This window comes from Triticum dicoccoides, chromosome 2B, assembly GCF_002162155.2.
Source record: "Triticum dicoccoides isolate Atlit2015 ecotype Zavitan chromosome 2B, WEW_v2.0, whole genome shotgun sequence".
Classification (NCBI taxonomy): Eukaryota; Viridiplantae; Streptophyta; class Magnoliopsida; order Poales; family Poaceae; genus Triticum; species Triticum dicoccoides.
Window position 1 is genome coordinate 771467377 of NC_041383.1, and position 23544 is coordinate 771490920.

At 45.5% G+C, this 23544-nt stretch overlaps 1 protein-coding gene and 1 pseudogene across 1 annotated transcript; one reads left to right on the forward strand and one right to left on the reverse strand.

Annotated features, from left to right (window-relative positions):
- Positions 1 to 630: 630 nt before the first annotated feature.
- Positions 631 to 5027, reverse strand: LOC119361361. Its single transcript, XM_037626607.1, has 2 exons — positions 4505 to 5027; positions 631 to 746 (listed from the first exon to the last, which is right to left on the reverse strand). Exons 1-2 carry the CDS (start codon positions 5025 to 5027, stop codon positions 631 to 633), a joined length of 639 nt encoding a protein of 212 aa, XP_037482504.1.
- A 2877-nt stretch (positions 5028 to 7904) lies between these two features.
- Positions 7905 to 23133, forward strand: LOC119368695 (annotated as a pseudogene).
- The last annotated feature ends 411 nt before the right edge of the window (positions 23134 to 23544 follow it).

Consider the following 23544-nt stretch of genomic DNA (forward strand, 5'->3'; position numbering starts at 1 on the left):
TTGTATCCTAGACCTCTCTTATATAGCGGGGGTAAACACATGATGTAACCTATGCCAACATAATAGCATCGGAACGCAGGGGAAGCCGGCGGCATGTGCCGGTGTCCAGGGCGACCGGGTGCGGTATTGTAGCGGTGTCATGGGGAGGAGCGCCCATAGTCAGACCCCGGGGATGTAGCCATATCGGTGAACCTCGTTAACAAATCTCGGTGTTGTGCTTGTGTGATTGCTTGGTCCTTGGATGATCGACGGAATGCCTCGGATTTATTCTAACAGTCTCTTTACCCGTAGGTCCAAGGCGGGTGCTAGGCACCGGCGCGCCGGCCCAAATTTGGGCTGGTCAGCCCGCAGCTGTCTGATTTGGTTGCTGCGAATCGTCCGATTACTCTCGTCTGCATCAAAGTAGCACCCATACGAGGAAATCCATCTGCATCGATCTCATCGTCCCTTTCGTTCTCGGTGGCTGCACGCGTTCTCCAGTCACCGCCCTTCGCCGGCCGTCCTCATCTCTTGTCACTACCCTCACCGGACGTCCTCGCAGGCCATCCTAGTCGCCGATCCTAGCCCCTCGCCAGCCGACCTCGTCACCGGCTTCATGCATGCAACGACCGCTCCATGCGGTTGCAGCTCCTATGGCAACCGTTGTAGCTCTGGTGGTGACGACCGCAGCTCGCCGGCATGCTCGCCGCCGCTCATCCCTGACGCTTGCAACATCTCACTTGCCCGCCGTTGAGAGATGCCCAGTGCTGCAACCAACCACCAATAAATCCACAACTGGTAACGGAAAATGCTTTAACAGGAGATGGAAAAAGTTTCAGCCCATATACGACGAAAGGTATGGACGACCACCAAAAGTTGCAGCTGGTGATAAAAAAAGCTTCATCTGGCAACGAGAAAAGCTTCATACGTAGATGAAAAAAGTTTCAACCGTAGAGACGAAAAGCCATGGGCGACAATGAAAAGTTGCAACCAGCGGTTACAAAAGCTACAGCTAGCATTGCAAAAAGCTTCAAGCTTTGTGTCTTAGCTGCGACCTGCGACGAGGACGATGATAATTTGCTGCAACCACAGTCGATTTTAGTTACAATAGGCGATGGAATTTGCTACAAACCATTTTCATGGCTGCCATGGTGCTACAAGTGCACCGACGAGCCCGGCGAGGTTGATGGGGGTAGGATGTTGTGAATCACGGTCGGCAAGTTTTGTTTGTAGGCGACAAGCGGCACCGTGTTGCAATTGGGACAGAGGAAGAGTTGTGGCCAGATAGGTCAGGGCTACAATGGCGGCTGTGGCGAGCTACAACCTCGGGGAGGGGGCGGGATATTGCACGGCGAGGCGTGGCCATGTCGTGGTATTGGAACGGCGGCGGCGCGACGTGGCGTTGTGCGCGCGGGGATATGTGCACGAGCCACTAACGGGCACAACCGAACGGGAACAGTAGTTGGCGGGTCAAGGTCCTCACGTGCTTCTTCTGTGTTTGGATGAAGGAAGGAGACGAAAGAAGGGAACGAATCAGCACGGAGAAAAAATGATTTGAAAGGAGCGCTCCCGTCGCCACGATCGTGAGCGATCGCAAGGCCCGCGTGCGTCCGGCGTGATGTTTCGGCCGGCGCACCGGATAGGAACGTTTACCTAGGTCAAATCATGGACGGTGTGGACGAGAATTCTAAGATCAGTTTATCAAACGGGTTGCGCGTCCTTAAAAAAGCGTCTGACGCCTGCCATTTAGATCGAAAGTGCTACTGTTGCGACGTGACGAATTTGTGTTATCTCATAGCCGATTTATGCAAGAAATATTGTGAAGGTTCTGCAGACTAGTGGCAATGCATGACAGCCTCTCCTTTAGCTAGCTACCCTCCCTCCACTCCCATCAGATTGAACTTTTGTTACAATTAAAAATGTGCTATGTGGAGAGGACATATTTTAAAATAAAGGGCAGTATCTAAGTTCTCGTGTGTGATTTGTAATGTTTTTTTTAGGTTAACATTGCCGCTTTATTTAAAGTTCAAAGTTCGGAATCTCATCCGAAATTACATCCAACAAAGTCAGTGGGAGCCCCCCTCCAAACCTTACAAAGTTCATCACCTACACCTACTTTGGCAAACTTATGTGCGGCAACATTCGCAGAACGCTTAACCCACGACACCTTAACCTCTGAAAAAGATGGCATCAAGGACTTTATGTCTTGCACCCATGGTCCAGCTGCTGACAGATCTCTTGGTGCGTGATTCAACTTGTGCACCACTCCTTGACAGTCAAGCTCCAATTGCACCTTCTCTGCATTATAATGTTACAAGTATAAACATTGGGCAGGACTAGGATCTTCGGGGTGAGGACCCTCTCTTTGCCGTTGGACGAGGAAAGTTTTGTTTGCCGTTGTAAGCTGCTCCCATAAAACACATCCAATAAAACATCTCGCTTTAGAAGTCGTGAAATACATATACTTTTGTGATGGAAGCATTTAAGCACGGCTACGATAAACCCAAATGCTAAGGAGCATGCATGCGAGGTGATCATGCTAAGTCTTGAATTTATCAAGATTCTGAAAAATTATTTTGTACGCAACACAAGGTACGGCTTTGATGTATGTAAAGTATAATCAGGATGAAAATGCGGATAATTTTTGAAGAGTTTGTTCCCCATATCTGTTGCTTTTTGTCAAAAGAAAATGTTCTTTCTTACTATTGTTTTTAGATGGAAATCATTAGATCAGACATCTTTGAAACTTATAAGGGCACGTGTAGATTCAGGACACAAGAGTGCATTCTAAATTACAATAGTATTACCCATATGGAGAGTGTGAATGTGGCTCTTCGTGAGGCAATAATTGCTTTGCTACTTCTAGTTATGGTCATAACATCTTTCTTTCTCTTAGCAAGAGTGATTTTTTTTGTTTCCCTTAAAATTGTATTAGAGGTAGCACTATCTACTAAACATAATTCTTCCTCCATCGGATTGTTCCCCGTAAATTTTCTATAAATAGAGAGATAATATTTTAGAATAGATTATTTGTATTCGTATATTCATCAAATAACATACATAGTATTTATATTAGAAATCTCAAATATAAATACATTACAATATATGTCTTATTCACACAATGTAATATACATAGTCTGAAGACTTTATTCTACTTATTGTTACATAATATATATATATATATATATATATATATATATATATATATATATATATATATAACATCTTGTAGTATTTAAATAGCTAAATGACATCAAATTCTGTCGGGGGGATGACCCCTCGGGTAGGCACCAGAACCCGGATCAGGCCAAAGCACCTTTTTTCAAAACATCGGCCCGGCTGGTGCCCCTCAGTCCGGCTGGCTCTCCATCCGGCTCCCCGACGCGGGCCGGGTGGACGCGGCAAACTGGCCTGCCGGCTGGCCGCTTACCGGCAGGCAGCGGGTCAGCGGTCGTCCCATCCACCCGTACGATAAGACAACCCCCCTCCCCCCATGACGGGAGAGCGTGGCTACAGTACTGCGGCCGTGTCAGCCGGCCGGGGCGACCAACGTCAGCGCGGCTCACCACTGTAGCCCCACGACATCAACCACTCCATGACGCGGGGCTAGATGTGCAATAGTAACACACGGCCGACAGGACCTGCACCCGACGGGCCTCACTGCTGGCTTCAGACGATAACACCAGGGCCCCGCGCCCATGTAACTTTACCTTTCAAGCGATGGGGGCCGGCCTATACGACCCCCAGGAGCACTCCATGCAGGGCGTCGGCGAGGCAAGAATGGAGAGCTAGCTCCTTCTTCCTCCTCCGCCAAACAGCTCCAGGAGCACCATTGTAGCCCTTGTGCATATCATCCCATTTCGGCAGGATTAGGGGTGTTACCTCCCTGGAGGGCCCCGAACCTGGGTACGTCTTGTGTCTCACACTCTCGCGCGCCAACCTCGCCTCCGGCGTCCACTTGCAGCCCTCCACTTTTACCCATCCCATGGCATCTGCCGTGATTTCACCACGACAATTTCTTGTGGTGATTAAGTGAGGTCTCCAACGACTTCTTGGGTGTAATCCACAAGCTTCAATTTCATTTTGCCTTGTCCGAACTGTTGAACTATGATTTTTTTGTTGCTTTATTGAACTGTAGAATCGTGATAAATTTGTGCTATATGATCCACATGCATGGATTTGTGGGTTTGCGTTCGATGTGTGGCTGCCCGGTGGCAAATACAAAGGGCCGTCCGGACCCGTCCACGGACATTTAAGGGACCGGATTTGCAAGTGCATTTGTGGATGCTTTAAATGAATGCTCGAGCTATAGATTTTGAAGGTTGTGATTTTCTCTGTCTTTGACTTATTAGGCAGGCATGTTTGGCTCCTGGAGCCTCATGATGATGTGAGGCCAACTCCACCGCGCTACCCCATCCGGACGTCCGCGCGCGTCCGTTTGGGGAGCGATTGGGCGGACGTCTGGGGGGCGGACAGACGGATGGGGCCGCTGCGCCCAGCGCACACAAGCCTCTGGGACCCAAACGGTCCGCCCCGGCTCGTCGCAGCGCGCCGCCGCCTCGCCCCGAGCTCGCCATGCTGCCTCGCCGTGCCGCCCCGCCGGCCGATGTGATGGCCGCCGCCGTGGTGGACACCATCATCATGCGCGCGAAGTCCTGGAAGCCGATGAAGTCGTCGCCGTCGGCGTCGAACACATTGAAAGCCTCCATCAGCTCGTCCTCGGGGCCGGCCTCCCCGGCAGCCGCGATGGCCGCCACGGCGTCGAGCTCGTCGTCCGACGGCTCATCATGGCCCAGCCGCCGGAGCACAGCCTCCAGCTCCCGCCGCGAGATCTCCGCGGGCAGCACCGACCGCGGCATCGACGCCCTCGGCAGCGCGTCCTCGGTGGACGACGAGGTGGAGGAGGACGACGCGGACACGAACGACGGCGCCTCGCTCCGGGAGATGCCCCGCTTGCCGCTGCCGCCGCCGTCCTGGTGCTGCTTCTTGCCCCGCTTGGGCGATGGGATGGAGAGCTTCCGGGCCAGCGACTGCATGGAGAGCTTCATCTTTCTTCGAGCAGAGAAACAATGGAGAGGAGAAGAGCTGCTACTCAAAGGAGATGAATGCGGCAGGGATGGAACATATGCGGGGCTGGCGCGGGTCGCGCGTCGGCTGGCGCGGCGACGGGCGCGGGCCGCGCGGCCACGGACGCGGCGACGGGCGCGGGGCTGGCACGGGTCGCGCGGCGACGAGCGCGGCGGCTGGCGCGAGTCGAGTGACGGCGGACACGACGACTGGCGAGGGCGCGCGGTGACCGGCGAGCGAGTCGACCGGCGAGCGGGGAGGCGGAGGGACTGCGGCGTGCGGCAGCAGCCAGTGGAGCGAGCGGGATGTGCAGCCACTGATTTGTGGGCCATAGAGCGGACAAGAGCGGACGAGAGCAACCAGCGACAGCGTCTATTTCGTGTCCGTCGAACCCCATTTGTAGCGCAAGTTTGGTCAGGGTTTGGGGTCGAGAGAATAAAAAACGGACACCAGCGGACAACTTTGTCCGTTTGGATACATCTGTTGGGTTGTATTTTATCTCAAACGGACGAAAGCGCACAATTTGAGGTCGCGCGATGGAGTTGGCCTGACGACCGCCTTGAATAACCCGCAAAACACAAAAGTGATCCCTTTGAATATCGTTGGGTAATAAAGCAGTGATGTTTCCCTTAAAAAAGCAGAATCCGGTTGAAATTCTGAAGCATTCCAATCGGCTCTAAGCCTCTAATCCAGGAACGGAAGAGGTTGGTGTAATTTTCACGTGTATACAAACAGAAAAGAGACCGAGGAAAAAGGCTGAAAAGACTTTGCGTGACTTTTTTTTTTGAACTGGAAAGGCCTAGAAAGGCCTAGTACTGCATTACTATAGCGGTGCGGTAGTACATTTTACCTAGGGACCCATAAGAAACATAGCAAAGACAACTAAGCCCCTGACTTTTACAAAGAGGACCCCAGATTGAAAATAAAAACGCGATCGGGTCTTTCTCCAGCTTCTGCTCGGATCCAACGTCGCCGCCGCAGGGGACGAACCACTTGGGGCGTCGAAGTCGCCATGGCCGCATCACCTGCCCACCATGGCCTCCAAGGAGGAGCTGACAAGCGTCACATATTCAGGCGTAGGAGCGGCGGCTTGCACCTGAGCAGGCTTTAGGTACGTAGGAGTACGTGTGGACGCCCGAATGGTCAAACTAATTAAGCGGCGGCATGCATGCATGCAGTTGCACTTGTACTCAGCACGGCGTCGAATGCACCAACTGCCAACTTTATGCCGGCGGCGTCTTTCAGCACAATTCGACGAAACCCTCCGTAATATCGTGTGCAGGTGCAATATTTCATCATGCGTGATGTCCAAAGATCTCTACTTGCATTATAAATAGCGTTGGGTGAGTGATCAGCGGAAATTCGATGGCGCGGACGAGCTCGCCTGCTCACTGAATCGTGATGCGTCCGTTGGCTTCGGGATACACGGGGTAGGCGGTATTAGCGGAGGGGGACGTGAGCATATTTAATGCGTATACATATGAGTTATGACAGCCACACACGCTGTTATGTGACCGACGTCCAAGCGAAGTGACGGTGTTTTCTGGTTCGAACATGAACGTACGAGAGAGCGACCTCGTCCATGCTACTTTTTTTATGCTTAGCGATGTGCATATCGTGCTCCTGTTTGACAAAATTCTTTTTTTCTTATTGTTCTTTTTCTTTGACGCGTTTTTTTTCTTATCAGTCGTACCAGAGGGCGCGGTGGAGGGTTTGCTTTGTTGATTGAAGAGCAAAAAGTGTCCCCACAACACCCGGCGTGTCACACGCGACGTACTTTTTTTTTACTCAGCAAAGATATAATATTATCAACATACATGCATTCCGATAAACTTGAACCTATTTTATACTCCCTCGTCCGGAAATTCTTGTCATCAAAATAGATGTATCTACAACTAAAATACATCTAGATACATCCATTTTAGTGACAAGTATTTTCGGACGGAGGGAGTATAAACATACTAGTTTGTACGCACAAATGCAATATGTAGCCGGCCTCCTTAGATTCAGAAATTCGCAAGCACGGCGATGCACTCAGCTGCCAAGCTGTGCCGACCGTTCGATTTGTCTCGTGATTCACAAAGTTGTTGAATCCCGCACAAGTGCACGGTAAAAAAATCCCTCTGTTCTAGAAAAAAAGTAAAAAAAAAATCCCTCAAAAGTTTTAAGTTTCAACTATGAAACTTATGGTTTTTGCATGTAAAATTGTCAAATGTTAACAAGTTTTAGAGATACTCCCTCCGTTCCAAAATATAGCGCGCCCACGTTTTCCGAGGTTCAACTTTGACAGTAAATCTAACCACCGAGACCGATAGCGGCGGGACCAAAATTATACCAGTGAATTCGTATTCTAAAGAAGTTTTCAATTATATAACTTTTCTCCCGCCGCAGCCGGACTCGTTGGTTAAATTTATGGTCAAAGTTGAAGCGCGGAAATCGAGGGCACACAATATCTTGAAACGGAGGGGGCTAATTTTAAGCAATTTTTTATGTCAGTCCTAGACACAAAATTTGATTTTAATCGGTCGCTCGTAGCCTCGTACTAAGTTTTTAACAATGAAACTTGAATTTTTTTTAAAGTGGACGATTCTAAATTTTGAATCGGTCGCTCGTAGCCTAAACATTGGGACCACCGTTTGTTTACACGAAACCGTCTTCGTATTCCACTGTTGCATCCGGATGTCTGGTGTGTGTTTATACGACCGCATTCAATACAGCCTGAAACGCGTCGCTGTCCGATTGGTACAAGTACCGGGAGCAGGTGTGCTCGTCCACGCCATCGCGGCTCTCGAGTGATCAGTTGTTTCATTCCAGGCTCCTGTCGTGTGCTGAACTGCGCAAATTAAAGGAAGCAAGCAATGGCGCCCGTGGCCGTGCTTGTGCCGTGGCTAGCATGGCTCGTCGTCTCTTTCCTCTCCGTTTACCTCCTCAGAGCATCTCCTACAGCCGCGCTAAACAAACACCGCGCCGCAAATTTGATCATTTTAGCACGCGCAACCCCGTGGGTGGCTCCAGCGGGCGCGCAATAACCGCGCGCGTCGTATAAGGAGTTGGGCGCGCGGTCGGATTCACTATCTCGCGCGGTGTATTTAGGGCGCCCGCTTTCACGCGCGGCACACTCGAGCGCTCGCGCCGCACTCTCTCCTCTCCGCCTCCTACGCCCCGCGCGCGCCGGCCCCGGCGAACTGCACCCATGGATGCACGCGCCAGCACCCCGCTCACCACATCCTATAGCCGCGACCCCTCCACCGCTGTCGCCGCCGCAAACCCTAGCGCGGGGGGAGTTGGCCTCGCCTCCGCCGGAGCTCCTCCGACCATCGGCCTCGCGCGCGGCCTCTTCATGCCGCCGCGGATGACCTCGGCAGCGGGTGGCGTCGCGCCGGCGCCGGCCCGAGACGCCGCCCCCTCCTCGAAGCACTCCAATGCGGCGCGGCCAAAGAAGGGCAAGACATCGGCGAAGAAGAACAAGGCGGCGGAAGGCTCCGGCACCTCGAAGGCGATGAGGAAGAAGCTTGCAGGGCGTGCGATGGGCGCGGCGGCTACCGAAGCGCCGGCGAGCTCACTCATTGAGCCGGCGGCCGACGCGCACAATATGTTCGACGAAATGCCCCCAAGGTAGAAATTATTTCCAACTTTTCTTTTCTTGTTATTTTTTCAATGCATTCATATAGATAGCTTATTTGCATTGTTCAAAAAAATTTGTAGTCTCAACGATGATGCATACATGTCAACTATGGGTGTTGGCTCCAACAATTCTCATTGGTCTCAAACCAATGACATGCATTTCGGAGACCATGAGTTCGAGGTGGACGAGGAGGGTGAGGGCATCGTCGACGCGCCGAAAGGAAGAGCGGGCAATTACACCAACGCCGATGACATCTTACTATGCAATACTTGGTTGCAAGTGTCGAGGGATCCATCCGTTGGAGGTGATCAAAGTAGAGATGCTTATTGGGGGCGGATGAAAGAACACTTTGATGTTCACAACATGAGTGGAATTGACTGCTCCGAGAGATCATTTTGGTCCCGATGGTCGACAATCAACTCGGATTGTCAAAAGTGGGCGGCCGCACAAAAGGCGGTTGACAAGTTGAACCCAAGTGGCACAAATGAGGATGATAGAGTAAGTGGCATTTCATACATGTTCATCATACTTGTTGTTGGTGTTCGAAGTGCTAACTTGCTTTGTTTTCATGTAGTACAACATTGCACAAAACTTGTTCAAAGAAGAGGAGAGGAAAACCAAGAAGGGGAAGATCAAGAAAGGAAGGGTCTTTACCTTGCCTCATTGCTATAAATTGTTGAAGGATGATGAGAAATGGAAGAAGCGTGAAGATTTGGATGATTTGCATTTGAGCAACAAACGCAAGCGAACAATTGAGTTGAATGATGATGATGAGGAGGAGGAGGAGGATGCATCAAGTGATGACGGCAGGAGAAGCCCCATACCCAACTCGATTTCATACTCGAAGCCAAAACGACCAGATGGGTGCAAGAAAGACAAAACCAAAAAGAAGAAGAGGAAAGGAGATGATGAGCTCAAAAATGCTATGGAAGCTATTGTGAAGGCAAGAAAAGAAGCCAACGAGGTGAGGAAAATGGCAAGGAACCAAGATGCCGGGGTCGAGGAGAGGAGGTTGACGGCCGAGGAGAGGAGGGTGGCCGCCGAGGAAAGGAAAGTGGCATTGGATGAGAGGAAGTTGGCCAGGGAGGAGCGAGCCAAGTTATTGGAATGGGAGAAGCACTTGTTCTTCTTGGACACATCTAACCTCAATGAGGCGCAAAAGGAGTTTGTCAATCTTTCCCGTGAAGAAGTGTTGATCCAAAAATGAGCCATGGTTCACGCAATGGGTGGCGGTGGCATTGGCGCAATGGGTGGCAGTGGCATTGGCGCAATGGGTGGCGGTGGCCTTGGCACAATAGGTGGTGGTGGCCTTGGCGGCATGGATGGCGGTGGCCTTGGCGCCATGGGTGCATTGGGTAGCTTCGGAGGTACCATGGGCGGTATAGGTGCCATGGGAGGCATGGGTGGCTTTGGAGCACCCCCGGCGCTATGGCCGCCATGGGAGGCATGAGTTTTGCTTCTCTCATGGGAGGCATGGGTGCACCTCCAGCCGCCATGGGTGGAATGTCTTTCGATGTGCCTCCTCACACACATGCCCATAAAGATGTCGTTGAAGATCTTGCCAACACCATCAGAGCTTCACGTGATGCGGTGCGTGATGAGGAGAGGGAGGAAGATTCATCTTCGGAGGCGGAAGAATCGTCTTCCGAAGATGAGGACGAAGACGAGGAAGAGGATTGATGTGTCTTTCGTTTGTGTCTTGAACTTGGTTTGCATTTTGAACCTGGTTGGATGAACTTGTGGGCATGAACTTTTATTCATCAACTTGTTTGTGTGAAATTTTATATGTCATGTTCATTGCATTTTGAATGTTTCAAATGCAATGCCCCAGCAAGTCGCGCGCGCTGCATTTTTTGCGCGCTACTGGAGCGGCACGCGCGCTGCATTTTAACGCGGCTGTTGGAGCCAGCGCTGGTGGCCGCGCAAAACCAGCCGAACGGCGCACGGCAAACTAGCTTTTAGCACGCGGCACGAAGCGTGGCTGTTGGAGATGCTATGAACCTCTTCTCTCTCGCGCGCTCCGGCCTCCCGTCGGGCCCCCTCCCACTGTCGCTCATCGGCAGCCTCCACCTCCTCGACGAGAAGCTGCACCGCTCCCTCGCCCGCCTGGCCAATACCCACGGCCCTCTCATGTCCCTGCGCCTCGGCACAGTCACCACGGTGGTGGTCTCTAATACCTCTCCAACGTATCTATAATTTTTGATTGTTCCATGCTATTATATTACCTGTTATTGAATGATTATGGGCTTTATTATACACTTTTATATCATTTTTGGGACTAACCTACTAACCGGAGGCCCAGCCCATATTGTTGTCGCCTGTTTCAGTATTTCGGAGAAAAGGAATATCAAACGGAGTCCAAACGGAATGAAACCTTCGGCAACGTGATTTTTTGGAACATTATGATCCAGGAAACTTGGAGTTCACGTCGGAAGAGCCTCGAGGAGGCCACGAGATAGGAGGGCGCGCCCCCCTTACAGGGTGGCGGCCCCCTGTCTCGTGGGCCCCTCGAGCACCCCCCGACCGACTTCTTTCGCCTATATAACCCTACGTACCCTAAAACCATCAGAAATCAAGATAGATCGGGAGTTCCGCTGCCGCAAGCCTCTGTAGCCATCAAAAACCTCTCGGGAGCCCTTCCCGGCACCCTGCCGGAGGGGGGATCCTTCACCGGTGGCCATCTTCATCATCCCGGCGCTCTCCATGACGAGGAGGGAGTAGTTCACCCTCAGGGCTGAGGGTATGTACCAGTAGCTATGTGTTTGATCTCTCTCTCTCGTGTTCTCTCTCGTGTTCCCTATATGGAATGATCTTGATGTATCCCGAGCTTTGCTATTGTAGTTGGATCTTATGATGTTTCTCCCCCTCTACTCTCTGTGATGAATTGAGTTTCCCCTTTGAAGTTATCTTATCGGATTGAGTCTTTTATGAGAACACTTGATGTATGTCTTGCCATTCTTATCTGTGGTGACAATGGGATATCATGTGCCTCTTGATGTATGTTTTGGTGACCAACTTGCGGGTTCCGCTCATAAACCTATGCATAGGGGTTGGCACACATTCTTGACTCTCCGGTAGAAACTTTGGGGCACTCTTTGAAGTAGTTTGTGTTGGTTGGATGAATCTGAGATTGTGTGATGCATATCATATAATCATGCCCACGGATACTTGAGGTGACAATGGAGTATCTAGGTGACATTAGGGTTTTGGTTGATTTGTGTCTTAAGGTGTTATTCTAGTACGAACTCTTTTATAGATCGATCCGAAAGAATAACTTTGAGGTGGTTTCGTACCCTACCATAATCTCTACGTTTCTTCTCCGCTATTAGTGGCTTTGGAGTGACTCTTTGTTGCATGTTCAGGGCTTGTTATATGATCTATCTATGTTATTATTGTCGAGAGAACTTGCACTAGTGAAAGTATGAACCCTAGGCCTTGTTTCCTACCATTGCAATACCGTTTACGCTCACTTTTATCACTCGTTACCTTGCTGTTTTTATTATTTCAGATTACAAAAACCTTTATCTACTATCTATTTTGCACTTTTAGCACCATCTCTTCGCCGAACTAGTGCACCTATACAATTTACCATTGTATTGGGTGTGTTAGGGACACAAGAGACTCTTTGTTATTTGGTTGCAGGGTTGCTTGAGAGAGACCATCTTCATCCTATGCCTCCTACGGATTGATAAACCTTAGGTCATCCACTGGAGGGAAATTTGCTACTGTCCTACAAACCTGTGCACTTGCAGGCCCAACAACGTCTACAAGAAGAAGGTTGTGTAGTAGACATCAAGCTCTTTTCTGGCGCCGTTGTCGGGGAGGTTAGCGCTTGAAGGTATATCTTTAGATCTTGCAATCAAATCTTTTTGTTTCTTGTTTTATCACTAGTTTAGTTTATAAAAGAAAAATTACAAAAAAATGGAGTTAAGTTTGTCTCATACGCTTCGTCTTTTTGATATCTTTCATGAGTTTGATGAAAAGGAAAATTTTGCTCAAGTGCTAGAAGAAGAAATCTATAGAATGTTTGGTAGTAGATCTTTGTGTGATGAGCATGATTGCAATGTTGTTAGTATGAATTCCTTGAATATCCATGATGCTAATGATATGCAAAGCCACAAGCTTGGGGAAGCTATGTTTGATGATTATGATATTTTTTGTCCCCCAAGTTTTGATGATAAAATTTATTATGATGAATGCATGCCTCCTATTTATGATGATTATATTGATGAAAGTGGATTTTGAAGAGTGTCAACTTTATTTAGTGTTGATTCCACTATTTCGGAAGAGGTTCCAATTGATTATGAGAACAAAGTTGATATCTATGATGATTATTGTGATGACTTGTATGCTATTAGGAATAATGATAACCATGAAACTTGTCATCATGATTTTAGTTTTCAATTGGATTATGCCTCACATGATAATCATTTTGTTGAGTTTGCTCCCACTATTCATGAGAAGAATTTTGCTTATGTGGAGAATAGTAAATTTTCTATGCTAGTAGATCTTGAAAAGAATGCTTTAGGTGCTGGTTATATTGTTGAATTCATTCATGATGCTACTGAAAATTATTATGAGGGAGGAATATATGCTTGTAGGAATTGCAATAATATCAAGTTTCCTCTCTATGTGTTGAAAATTCTGAAGCTATGCTTGTTTTACCTTCCTACGCTAGTTGATTATTGTTCCCATAAGTTTTTTGCTCACAAAATCCCTATGCATAGGAATTGGGTTAGGCTTAAATGTGCTAGTCATATGCTTCATGATGCTCCCGTTATGTTTCAATTCTTATCTTTTATGTGAGCATCATTGCCATCATCATGCCTAGCTAGAAAGGCATTAAAGAAAAGCACTTGTTGGGAGACAACCCAATATTTAACCTTACTGTTTTTGTGTGTTAACATGATTATGCTACTGTAGTAATCATGTTTTATAGCTTTTGTTTCAATAAAGTGCCAAGTAGAACCTTTGGGAAGACTTGGGGGAAGTTTATGTGATCTTGCTGTAAAAAAACAGAAACTTTTGCGCTCACAAGATTAGCTGCCATTGTTTACTGGAGAGTGCTTTTAGGTTGATTCTTTTTGCAGATGATTAATAGATAAATTACTCAGGTCCAGAAATTTAGTTCATAATTTTTGGGGTTCCAGAGGTATATGTTTTATACATATTACTACAGACTGTTCTGTTTTTGATAGATTCTGTTTTCTATGTGTTGTTTGCTTATTTTGATGAATCTATGGGTAGTATTAAGTGGTATGAACCATAGAGATGTTAGAATAAAGTAGATATTACACCAATATGAATTTAGAATGAGTTCATTACAGTACCTAAGTGGTGGTTTTATTTTCTTATGCTAACGGAGCTTACGAGTTTTGTTTTGAGTTTTGTGTGGTTGAAGTTTTCAAGTTTTGGGTAAAGATTCGATGGACTATGGAATAAGGAGTGGAAAGAGCCTAAGATTGGGGATGACCAAGGCACCCCAAGGTAATATTAAAGGACAACCAAGAGCCTAAGCTTGGGGATGCCCCGGAAGGCATCCCCTCTTTCGTCTTCGTTCATCGGTAACTTTACTTGGAGCTATATTTTTATTCGCCACATGATATGTGTTTTGCTTGGAGCGTCATTTTCTTTTGTTAGTTTTTGTTTGCTTTTAGTTAGAATAATGTTTTGCACCTTTAGTTTCAATAAAAAATGTGAAGGATAGCCTTTGCCATGCTTGTTTTGCTAGTATACATGTTGCTGTTTGAAAACAGAAAGTTTACCGCTGTTGCAAAAATTCCCTAGAAAAGTCAGAGAATGGTATAACGTTGAATCTTTTAGCATATTGAGATCTGAAAATTTTATTACAGTGGGAATTTTAGTTCATAATTTTTGGGTCAGGGAAGTATTGATACTCTTGCATTCTTTACAGACTGTACTGTTTTGGCAGATTGCTGTTATGGTTGCATTGTTTGCATATGTTTGCTTGTTTAATGATTCTATTTGAGGATAGGAGTATTAAATATGCAGAGGCATTTAGTATGCAATGTTGAATATTTAAGTGATTTGTTACAGTAGAAAATGATAAGGTTTTGCATTGGTTTATACTAACCGATCTCATGAGTTCTTGTTGAGTTTGTTGTGAATGAAGCTTTTTGATAAAAAAGAAGAAACCATGATATGAGAGGAATTAAGGAGACACAAAAGCTCAAGCTTGGGGGTTCCCAAGGCACCCCAAGATAAAATTTCAAGAAGTCTCAAGCATCTAAGCTTGGGGATGCCCCGGTAGGCATCCCACCTTTCTTCTTCAACAACTATAGGTTAGTATCGGTTGAGCCTAAGTTTTTGCTTCTTCACATGAGTTGTGCTATCATTGCAATGTCATTTATTTTGTTTTGCTTGCTGTTTGAATAAGATACCAAGATCTGAAATTCTTTAATGAGAGAGAGTCTTCATATAGTTGCATAATTATTTAGCTACTCATTGATCTTCACTTATATCTTTCGGAGTAGTTTGTCGTTTGCTCTAGTGCTTCACTTATATCTTTTAGAGCACAACGGTGGTTATATTTTGTAGAAATTGCTAGTATCTCATGCTTCACTTATATTATTTTGAGAGTCTTAAACAGCATGGTAATTTGAATGAAAACTATCATAGGAAGTGAATTGGATGGTATGATCGACTTGATGCTTAATAATTGTTTTGAGATATGGAGGTAGTGATATTAAAGTCATGCTAGTTGGGTGATTATGAATTTAAAGAATGCTTGTGTTGAAGTTTGTGATTCCTGTAGCATGCACGTGTGGTGAACCTCTTTGTGATGAAGTTGGATCATAATTTTATTTATTGATTGTCTTCCTTATGAGTGGCGGTCGGGGACGAGCGATGGTCTTTTCCTACCAATCTATCCCCCTAGGAGCATGAGCGTAGTACTTTGGTTTTTGGTGACTTCTAAATTTTTGCAACAAGTATATGAGTTCTTTTGATTAGTGTTGAGTCCATGGATTATACGCACCCTTTCACCCTTCCACCATTGCTAGCCTCTTTTGTACCGCGCAACTTTTGCCGGTACCATACACCCCACCATTTATCTTCCTCAAAACAACCACCATACCTACCTATTATGGCATTTCCATAGCCATTCCGAGATATATTTCCATGCAACTTTCCACCATTTCGTTCATATGACACGCATTACTTTTGTCATATTGCTTTTTGCATGATCATGTAGTTGACATTGTATTTGTGGCAAGGCCATCTTCATAATTTTCATACATGTCGCTCTTGATTCATTGCATATCCCGGTACACCGCCAGAGGCATTCATATAGAGTCATATCTTGTTCTAGCTTTGAGTTGTAAATCCATAAAAGTGTGATGATCTTCATTATTAGAGCATTGTCCTAGTGAGGAAAGGATGATGAAGGCTATGATTCCCCCACAAGTCGGGATGAGACTTCGGACTTTACAAAAAGAAAAAAAAGAAAAAGAAGAAAAAAAAGGAGAAAGGCCAAAAAGAAAAAAAAAGAAGGCCAAAGAAAGAAAGAAAAGAAGAGAAAAAGAAAAGGAAAAGAAATGAGAGAAAAAGAGAGAAGGGACAATGCTACTATCTCTTTTTCCACACTTGTGCTTCAAGGTAGCACCATGATCTTCATGATAGAGAGTCTCATTTGTTGTCACTTTCATATACTAGTGGGAATTTTTCATTATAGAACTTGGCTTGTATATTCCAATGATGGGCTTCCTCAAAAGTGCCCTAGGTCTTCGTGAGCAAGCGAGTTGGATGCACACCCACTTAGTTTCTTTTGTTGAGCTTTCATATATTTATAGCTCTAGTGCATCCGTTGCATGGAAATCCCTACTCACTCACATTGATATCTATTAATGGGCATCTCCATAGCCCGTTGGTACGCCTAGTTGATGTGAGACTATATTCTCCTTTTTGTCTTCTCCAAAACCACCATTCTATTCCACATATAGTGCTATGTCCATGGCTCACGCTCATGTATTGCGTGAAAGTTGAAAGGGTTTGAGATTATTAAAGTATGAAACAATTGCTTGGCTTGTCATCGGGGTTGTGCATGATTAAATACTTTGTGTGATGAAGATAGAGCAACAGTCAGACTATGTGATTTTGTAGGGATAACTTTCTTTAACCATGTTATTTTGAGAAGACATGATTACTTTGATTAGTATGCTTGAAGTATTACTATTTCTTATGTCAATATGAACTTTTATTTAGTATTCATTTGGATCTGAATATTCATGCCACAATAAAGAGAAATTAGTTTGAGAAGCATCCTAGGTAGCATTCCACATCAAAAATTCTGTTTTTATCATTTACCTACTCGAGGACGAGCAGGAATTAAGCTTGGGGATGCTTGATACGTCTCCAACGTATCTATAATTTTTGATTGTTCCATGCTATTATATTACCTGTTTTGAATGATTATGGGCTTTATTATACACTTTTATATCATTTTTGGGACTAACCTACTAACCGGAGGCCCAGCCCATATTGCTGTTTTATTGCCTGTTTTAGTATTTCGAAGAAAAGGAATATCAAACGGAGTCCAAACGGAATGAAACCTTCGGCAACGTGATTTTTTGGAAGATTATGATCCGGGAGACTTGGAGTTCATGTCAGAAGAGCCTCGAGGAGGCCACAAGATAGGAGGGCGTGCCCCCCTTACATGGTGGCGGCCCCCTATCTCGTGGGCCCCTCGAGCACCCCCCGACTGACTTCTTTCACCTATATAACCCTACGTACCCTAAAACCATCAGAAATCAAGATAGATCGGGAGTTCCGCCGCTCCAAGCCTCTGTAGCCACCAAAAACCTCTCGGGAGCCCTTCCCGGCACCCTGTCGGAGGGGGGATCCTTCACAGGTGGCCATCTTCATCATCCTGGCGCTCTCCATGATGAGGAGGGAGTAGTTCACCCTCGGGGCTGAGGGTATGTACCAGTAGCTATGTGTTTGATCTCTCTCTCTCTCATGTTCTCTCTCGTGTTCCCTCTATGGCACGATCTTGATGTATCCCGAGCTTTGCTATTGTAGTTGGATCTTATGATGTTTCTCCCCCTCTACTCTCTTGTGATGAATTGAGTTTCCCCTTTGAACTTATCTTATCGGATTGAGTATTTTATGAGAACACTTGATATATGTCTTGCCGTGCTTATCTGTGGTGACAATGGGATATCATGTGCCTCTTGATTTATGTTTTGGTGATCAACTTGTGGGTTTCGTGACATTCGGAACCTATGCATAGGGTTGGCACACGTTCTTGACTCTCCGGTAGTAGCTTTGGGGCACTCTTTGAAGTACTTTTATGTCGGTTGGATGAATCTGAGATTGTGTGACGCATATCGTATAATCATGCCCACGGATACTTGAGGTGACAATGGAGTATCCTGGTGACATTAGGGTTTTGGTTGATTTGTGTCTTAAGGTGTTATTCTAGTACTAACTCTTTTATAGATCGATCCGAAAGAATAACTTTGAGGTGGTTTCGTACCCTACCATAATCTCTAAGTTTGTTCTCCGCTATTAGTGGCTTTGGAGTGACTCTTTGTTGCATGTTCAGGGCTTGTTATATGATCTATCTATGTTATTATTGTTGAGAGAACTTGCACTAGTGAAAGTATGAACCCTAGGCCTTGTTTCCTACCATTGCAATACCATTTACGCTCACTTTTATCGCTCGTTACCTTGCTGTTTTTATTATTTCAGAATACAAAAACCTTTATCTACTATCTATTTTGCACTTGTATCACCATCTCTTCGCCGAAATAGTGCACCTATACAATTTACCATTGTATTGGGTGTGTTGGGGACACAAGAGACTCTTTGTTATTTGGTTGCAGGGTTGCTTGAGAGAGACCATCTTCATCCTACGCCTCCTACGGATTGATAAACCTTAGGTCATCCACTGGAGGGAAATTTGCTACTGTCCTACAAACCTGTGCACTTGCAGGCCCAACAACGTCTACAAGAAGAAGGTTGTGTAGTAGACATCTGTCTCCTCCCCCGCCATGGCCCGGGAGTTGCTACAGCGCCACGACTCCGCGTTCGCCACCCGGTCCATGCCTGACGCCACCGGCGAGCACGCGGCGGGCTCTGTGGCCTGGCTGCCCACTACGCCGCGGTGGCGCGCACTGCGCAAGATGATGGCCACGGAGCTCTTCGCCCCACACCGGCTCGACACGTTGCGCCACCTCCGGAGCGACAAGGTACGGGAGCTCGTGGACCACGTCGCGCGGCTGGCGCGCGAGGGCTCGCCGGTGAACATCATTCGCGTGGCATTCATGACGAGCTTGAACCTCCTCTCCCGCACCATCTTCTCCACCGACCTGACGAGCCTCGACGACCGCGGCCGCTCGAGTTCCAACAGGTGGTGACGGCCATCATGCAGGCCGTGGGGAGCCCCAACGTGTGAGACTTCTTCCCGCTGCTCGCCGACCGGCCTGCAGGGCACCCGCCGGTGGCTGGCGCAGCTGCTCGCACGGCTGCATGTGGTGTTCGACGCCGAGGTGGACCAGAGGCTGCGCAGCCACGACGCCGGCCAGCCCAGGAAGAACGACTTCCTCGACGTGCTGCTCGATGTGGCGGCGCGCGAGGACAGCAAGGACCTGCTGGACTGACAGATGCTACGATCACTTCTCCCAGTAACCATAATTTTCCAGTTAGCAAGGACATACAAGATATTAACATACTTCAAAATTCCACGACATAGCAAATAAAATTGAAGTTCTAACAGTACCGCTGTGCGTAGTTCAAAGAAAATTTAAGTTCTTCTACAACAAATAATCAATTATACTCTATGTGGTGCTTGTTTAGTGTATCTAAATAGCTATTTTTACTAGACTATAAACATGACATTATATTTTTCATGTTAGGATTTGTTCTCTGCTGGTAGTGACACAAGCTCTAGCATAGTGGAATGGGCAATGACAGAGCTTCTCCAAAACCCATCATCAATGTCCAGCGCTTGCAACGAACTTGCAGAAGTTATTGGCTTCAAAAGAAACATTGAAGAAGATGATATTGTTCGGTTGCCCTATCTCCAAGCTGTCATAAAAGAGAATTTTTCACTTCATCCTCCCGGGCCACTCTTGTTGCCACACAAACCTGAGAGGACAGTGGAAATAGAAGGTTACACAATACCTAAAGATTCACGTGTTTTCATAAACGTATGGGCGATAGGTTGAGATAAAGATGTATGGTCTGAGCCTGAGAAGCATATGCCAGAGAGGTTCTTGGGTTCAACAATTGACTTTAGGGGTGCTGATTTTGAGCTCCTTCCATTTGGTGTTGGACGTCGGATCTGCCCTGGAATGCCATTGGCTATTAGAACGGTGCATTTGATCCTCGCTTCATTGTTAAATCAGTTTAAATGGAGTTTCCCTATTGAGTTTGAAAGGGGTGGAATTAATATGGAAGAAAAGTTTGTCCTATCACTAACGAACACTAGTAGAAAAAGGGCCTAATGTGAAGCACATTAGTCCCGGTTTGTAACAAAACCGGCACTAATGTGATCATTAGTGCCGGTCCAGACGGCTAGGGGCAGAGATCATTAGTACCGGTTCGTGGCGACCCTTTAGTACCGGTTCAAGCCACGAACCGGTACTAAAGTGGTTGTTGCAGTCTGTGGTCAGGCTGGGGGCCCACCGGCACCTTTAGTACCGGTTCATGCCACAAACCGTTACTAGAGGTTCCTAGTTGACAGCGGTTTTTTAGTCCCACCTTGCTCCGCTAACAGAGTTTTTACCACCTTAAATATGTTACTTATCAAACTATCACAACCACTTGGTCTTCATTGAACTCTATGTGTAGAATTTGTGGCTGCAATATGAGTCTTCCCCGGTTCCTACCGGAGAGGACTCATATTGACAATTCAGATTGTACACAAAAAGATCATTGATGAGCAATGTATTTTTTGATGTATTTCTCTGTAGCAGTAGTGCGTTTCGTCTGAAAGGCGGTACTGAACAGTATATTTTATGTATATTTTTACATGTTTACACAAGAGCCGATTCGAACTGGACAATCTCTTAGGAAATATCAAGGTTTCGGACGAAAACTCATCTGTTACACCGGCTATTAAATATTTTAATAACTTAGTACAACTCCGGACTTTTTTGCATTCAGATGAACAATTCAAATCCACGTCATCAACTTTAAAACCTTTCTGACATAATTTGCTATTTTCGATGCATTTACTGATTTGTTTTCAGAGATAAATCACCGTGAAAGTGAAAAAGCACTACAAAATGAACTCTGAAAAGGTTGAAACTTGGAAAGGTGTCATCATTTCACCCGCATAGCATGTGCAAAAAAATAGAGAGGGTTACGGCAAAAACTGGATGCACTTCGTGTACAAACTGGACAATCTCTTAGGAAATATCAGGGTTTCGGACGAAAACTCATCTGTTACACTGCCTATTCAATATTTTAATAACTTAGTACAACTCCAGATTTTTTTTGCGTTCAGATGAACAATTCAAATCCACATCATCAACTTTCAAACCTTTCTGACATAATTTGCTATTTTTGATGCATTTACTGATTTGTTTTCAGAGCTAAATCACCATGAAAGTGAAAAGCACTACAAAATGAACTCTGAAAAGGTTGAAACTTGGAAAGGTATCATCATTTCACCCGCATAGCATGTGCAAAAAAGTAGAGAGGGTAGGGAAAAAACTGGATGCACTTCGTGTAGAAACTGGACAATCTCTTAGGAAGTATCAGGGTTTCGGATGAAAACTCATCTGTTACACCGGCTATTCAATATTTTAATAACTTAGTACAACTCCGGACTTGTTTTGCATTTGGATGAACAATTCAAATCCACGTCATCAACTTTCAAACCTTTCTGACATAATTTGCTATTTTCGATGCATTTACTGATTTGTTTTCAGAGCTAAATCACCGTGAAAGTGAAAAACACTATAAAATGAACTCTGAAAAGGTTGAAACTTGGCAAGGTATCATCATTTCACTGCATAGCATGTGCAAAAAAGTTGAGAGGGTTGCGGCAAAAACTGGATGCACTTCGTGTACAAACTGGACAATCTCTTAGGAAGTATCAGGGTTTTAGACGAAAACTCATCTGTTACACCGGCTATTCAATATTTTAATAACTTAGTACAACTCCAGACCTTTTTTGCGCTCGGATGAACAATTCAAATCCACGTCATCAACTTTCAAACCTTTCTGACATAATTTGCTATTTTCGATGCATTTGCTGATTTGTTTTCAGAGCTAAATCACCGTGAAAGTGAAAAGCACTACAAAATGAACTCTGAAAAGGTTGAAACTTGGAAAGGTATCATAATTTCACCCGCATAGCATGTGCAAAAAATTAGAGAGGGTTGCGGCAAAAACTGGATGCACTTCGTGTACAAACTGGACAATCTCTCAGGAAGTATCAGGGTTTCAGACAAAAACTCATCTGTTACGCCGCCTATTCAATATTTTAATAACTTAGTACAACTCCAAAAAAAATTTGCGTTCAGATGAATAATTCAAATCCACATCATCAACTTTCAAACCTTTCTGACATAATTTGCTATTTTTGATGCATTTACTGATTTGTTTTCAGAGCTAAATCACTGTGAAACTGAAAGGCACTACAAAATGAACTCTGAAAAGGTTGAAACTTGGCAAGGTATCATCATTTCACCCGCATAGCATGTGCAAAAAAGTAGAGAGGGTTACGGCAAAAACTGGATGCACTTCGTGTACAAACTGGACAATCTCTTAGGAAGTATCAGGGTTTCGGACGAAAACTCATCTATTACACCTGCTATTCAATATTTAAATAACTTAGTACATTAGTTTACTTGTATATTGTTAACTTGTTGGTGATGATATATATGATGCAATAGTTTTTATATTAATATTATGATGATGAGTTATTATATCATTTATGAAAGAAACCGCACATTAGTTTCAACTAGATGGATCCTAGCTAGCTAAGTGATCAAGTATATATATGCCATATCCATATTAATTACTTGCTCACCTAATATAAGTGATCAAGTAATATATATGGATATGGCATATATACTTTGATCACTTAGCTAGGATCCATGCATGCATCCAGTTGAAACTAATCTGCGGGTACTTTCACCTAATGATTTAACAACTCATTGTAATGTAAAAACAATCTCTAAATTAAATTGAAAACACAAAACTAAAGGAAAAATAAAAAATAAAAGCAAAACCCCCCGAACATTTAGTACCGGTTGGTGTTACCAACCGGTACTATAGGTCTCCCCGCACCCGGTCCTGGCTTGTGCCACGTGGTGGCACTTCAGTGGCGGTTCGTGCCGAACCAGTACTAAAGGGGGGGACCAAAGGTCCCCCCTTTAGTACCGGTTACAGAACCGGCACTAATGGCCCTTATGAGCCGGTGCTATAGCCCGGTTCTGCACTAGTGGAAGGTCGTGCCTCTTTGTATTGTACCAACACCGGTTTGATTCATAAAAGATGTGTCCCTAGTAAGGTTGCTTTAGATGTTTTCAATATGTAATAATTGCAATGTATCATCCATGGAATTTTTGCCATTATTTATGTGATAATTAAATAATTATTCTAGAAAACTTGACTTTCTCGCACTGCGTAAGATGAATGATATCTTTTTTCCTTTTTGCAGGGAGATATGTTGTGTTACTAAGATGCTGATCATACAAAGATATTCATACAAGCCATCCTATACATCCAAATTAACTTTTGAGGTTTGTGTAACTCCATGTTGCAAAAAGTTCAATGTGTCAATGAAAAAATACAACACTTCATTCACATGCGATACTAGTAGTACCGGATTCCCATGAGATAGTATTCAGAGCCTTAAAGAGAAGAAAAATGATTAGATTAATAGGGCAGTGTCA

What these genes read in the sequence shown, in the direction of transcription:
- LOC119361361 (XM_037626607.1), bottom strand. Translation starts at nt 5,027, where the DNA reads ATGAAGCTCTCCATGCAGTCGCTGGCCCGGAAGCTCTCCATCCCATCG. An exon ending in GCGACGAGCCGGGGCGGACC is followed by an intron (nt 747 to 4,504) that starts GTTTGGGTCCCA and finishes GGTTGGTTGCAG; the next exon opens with CACTGGGCATCTCTCAACGG.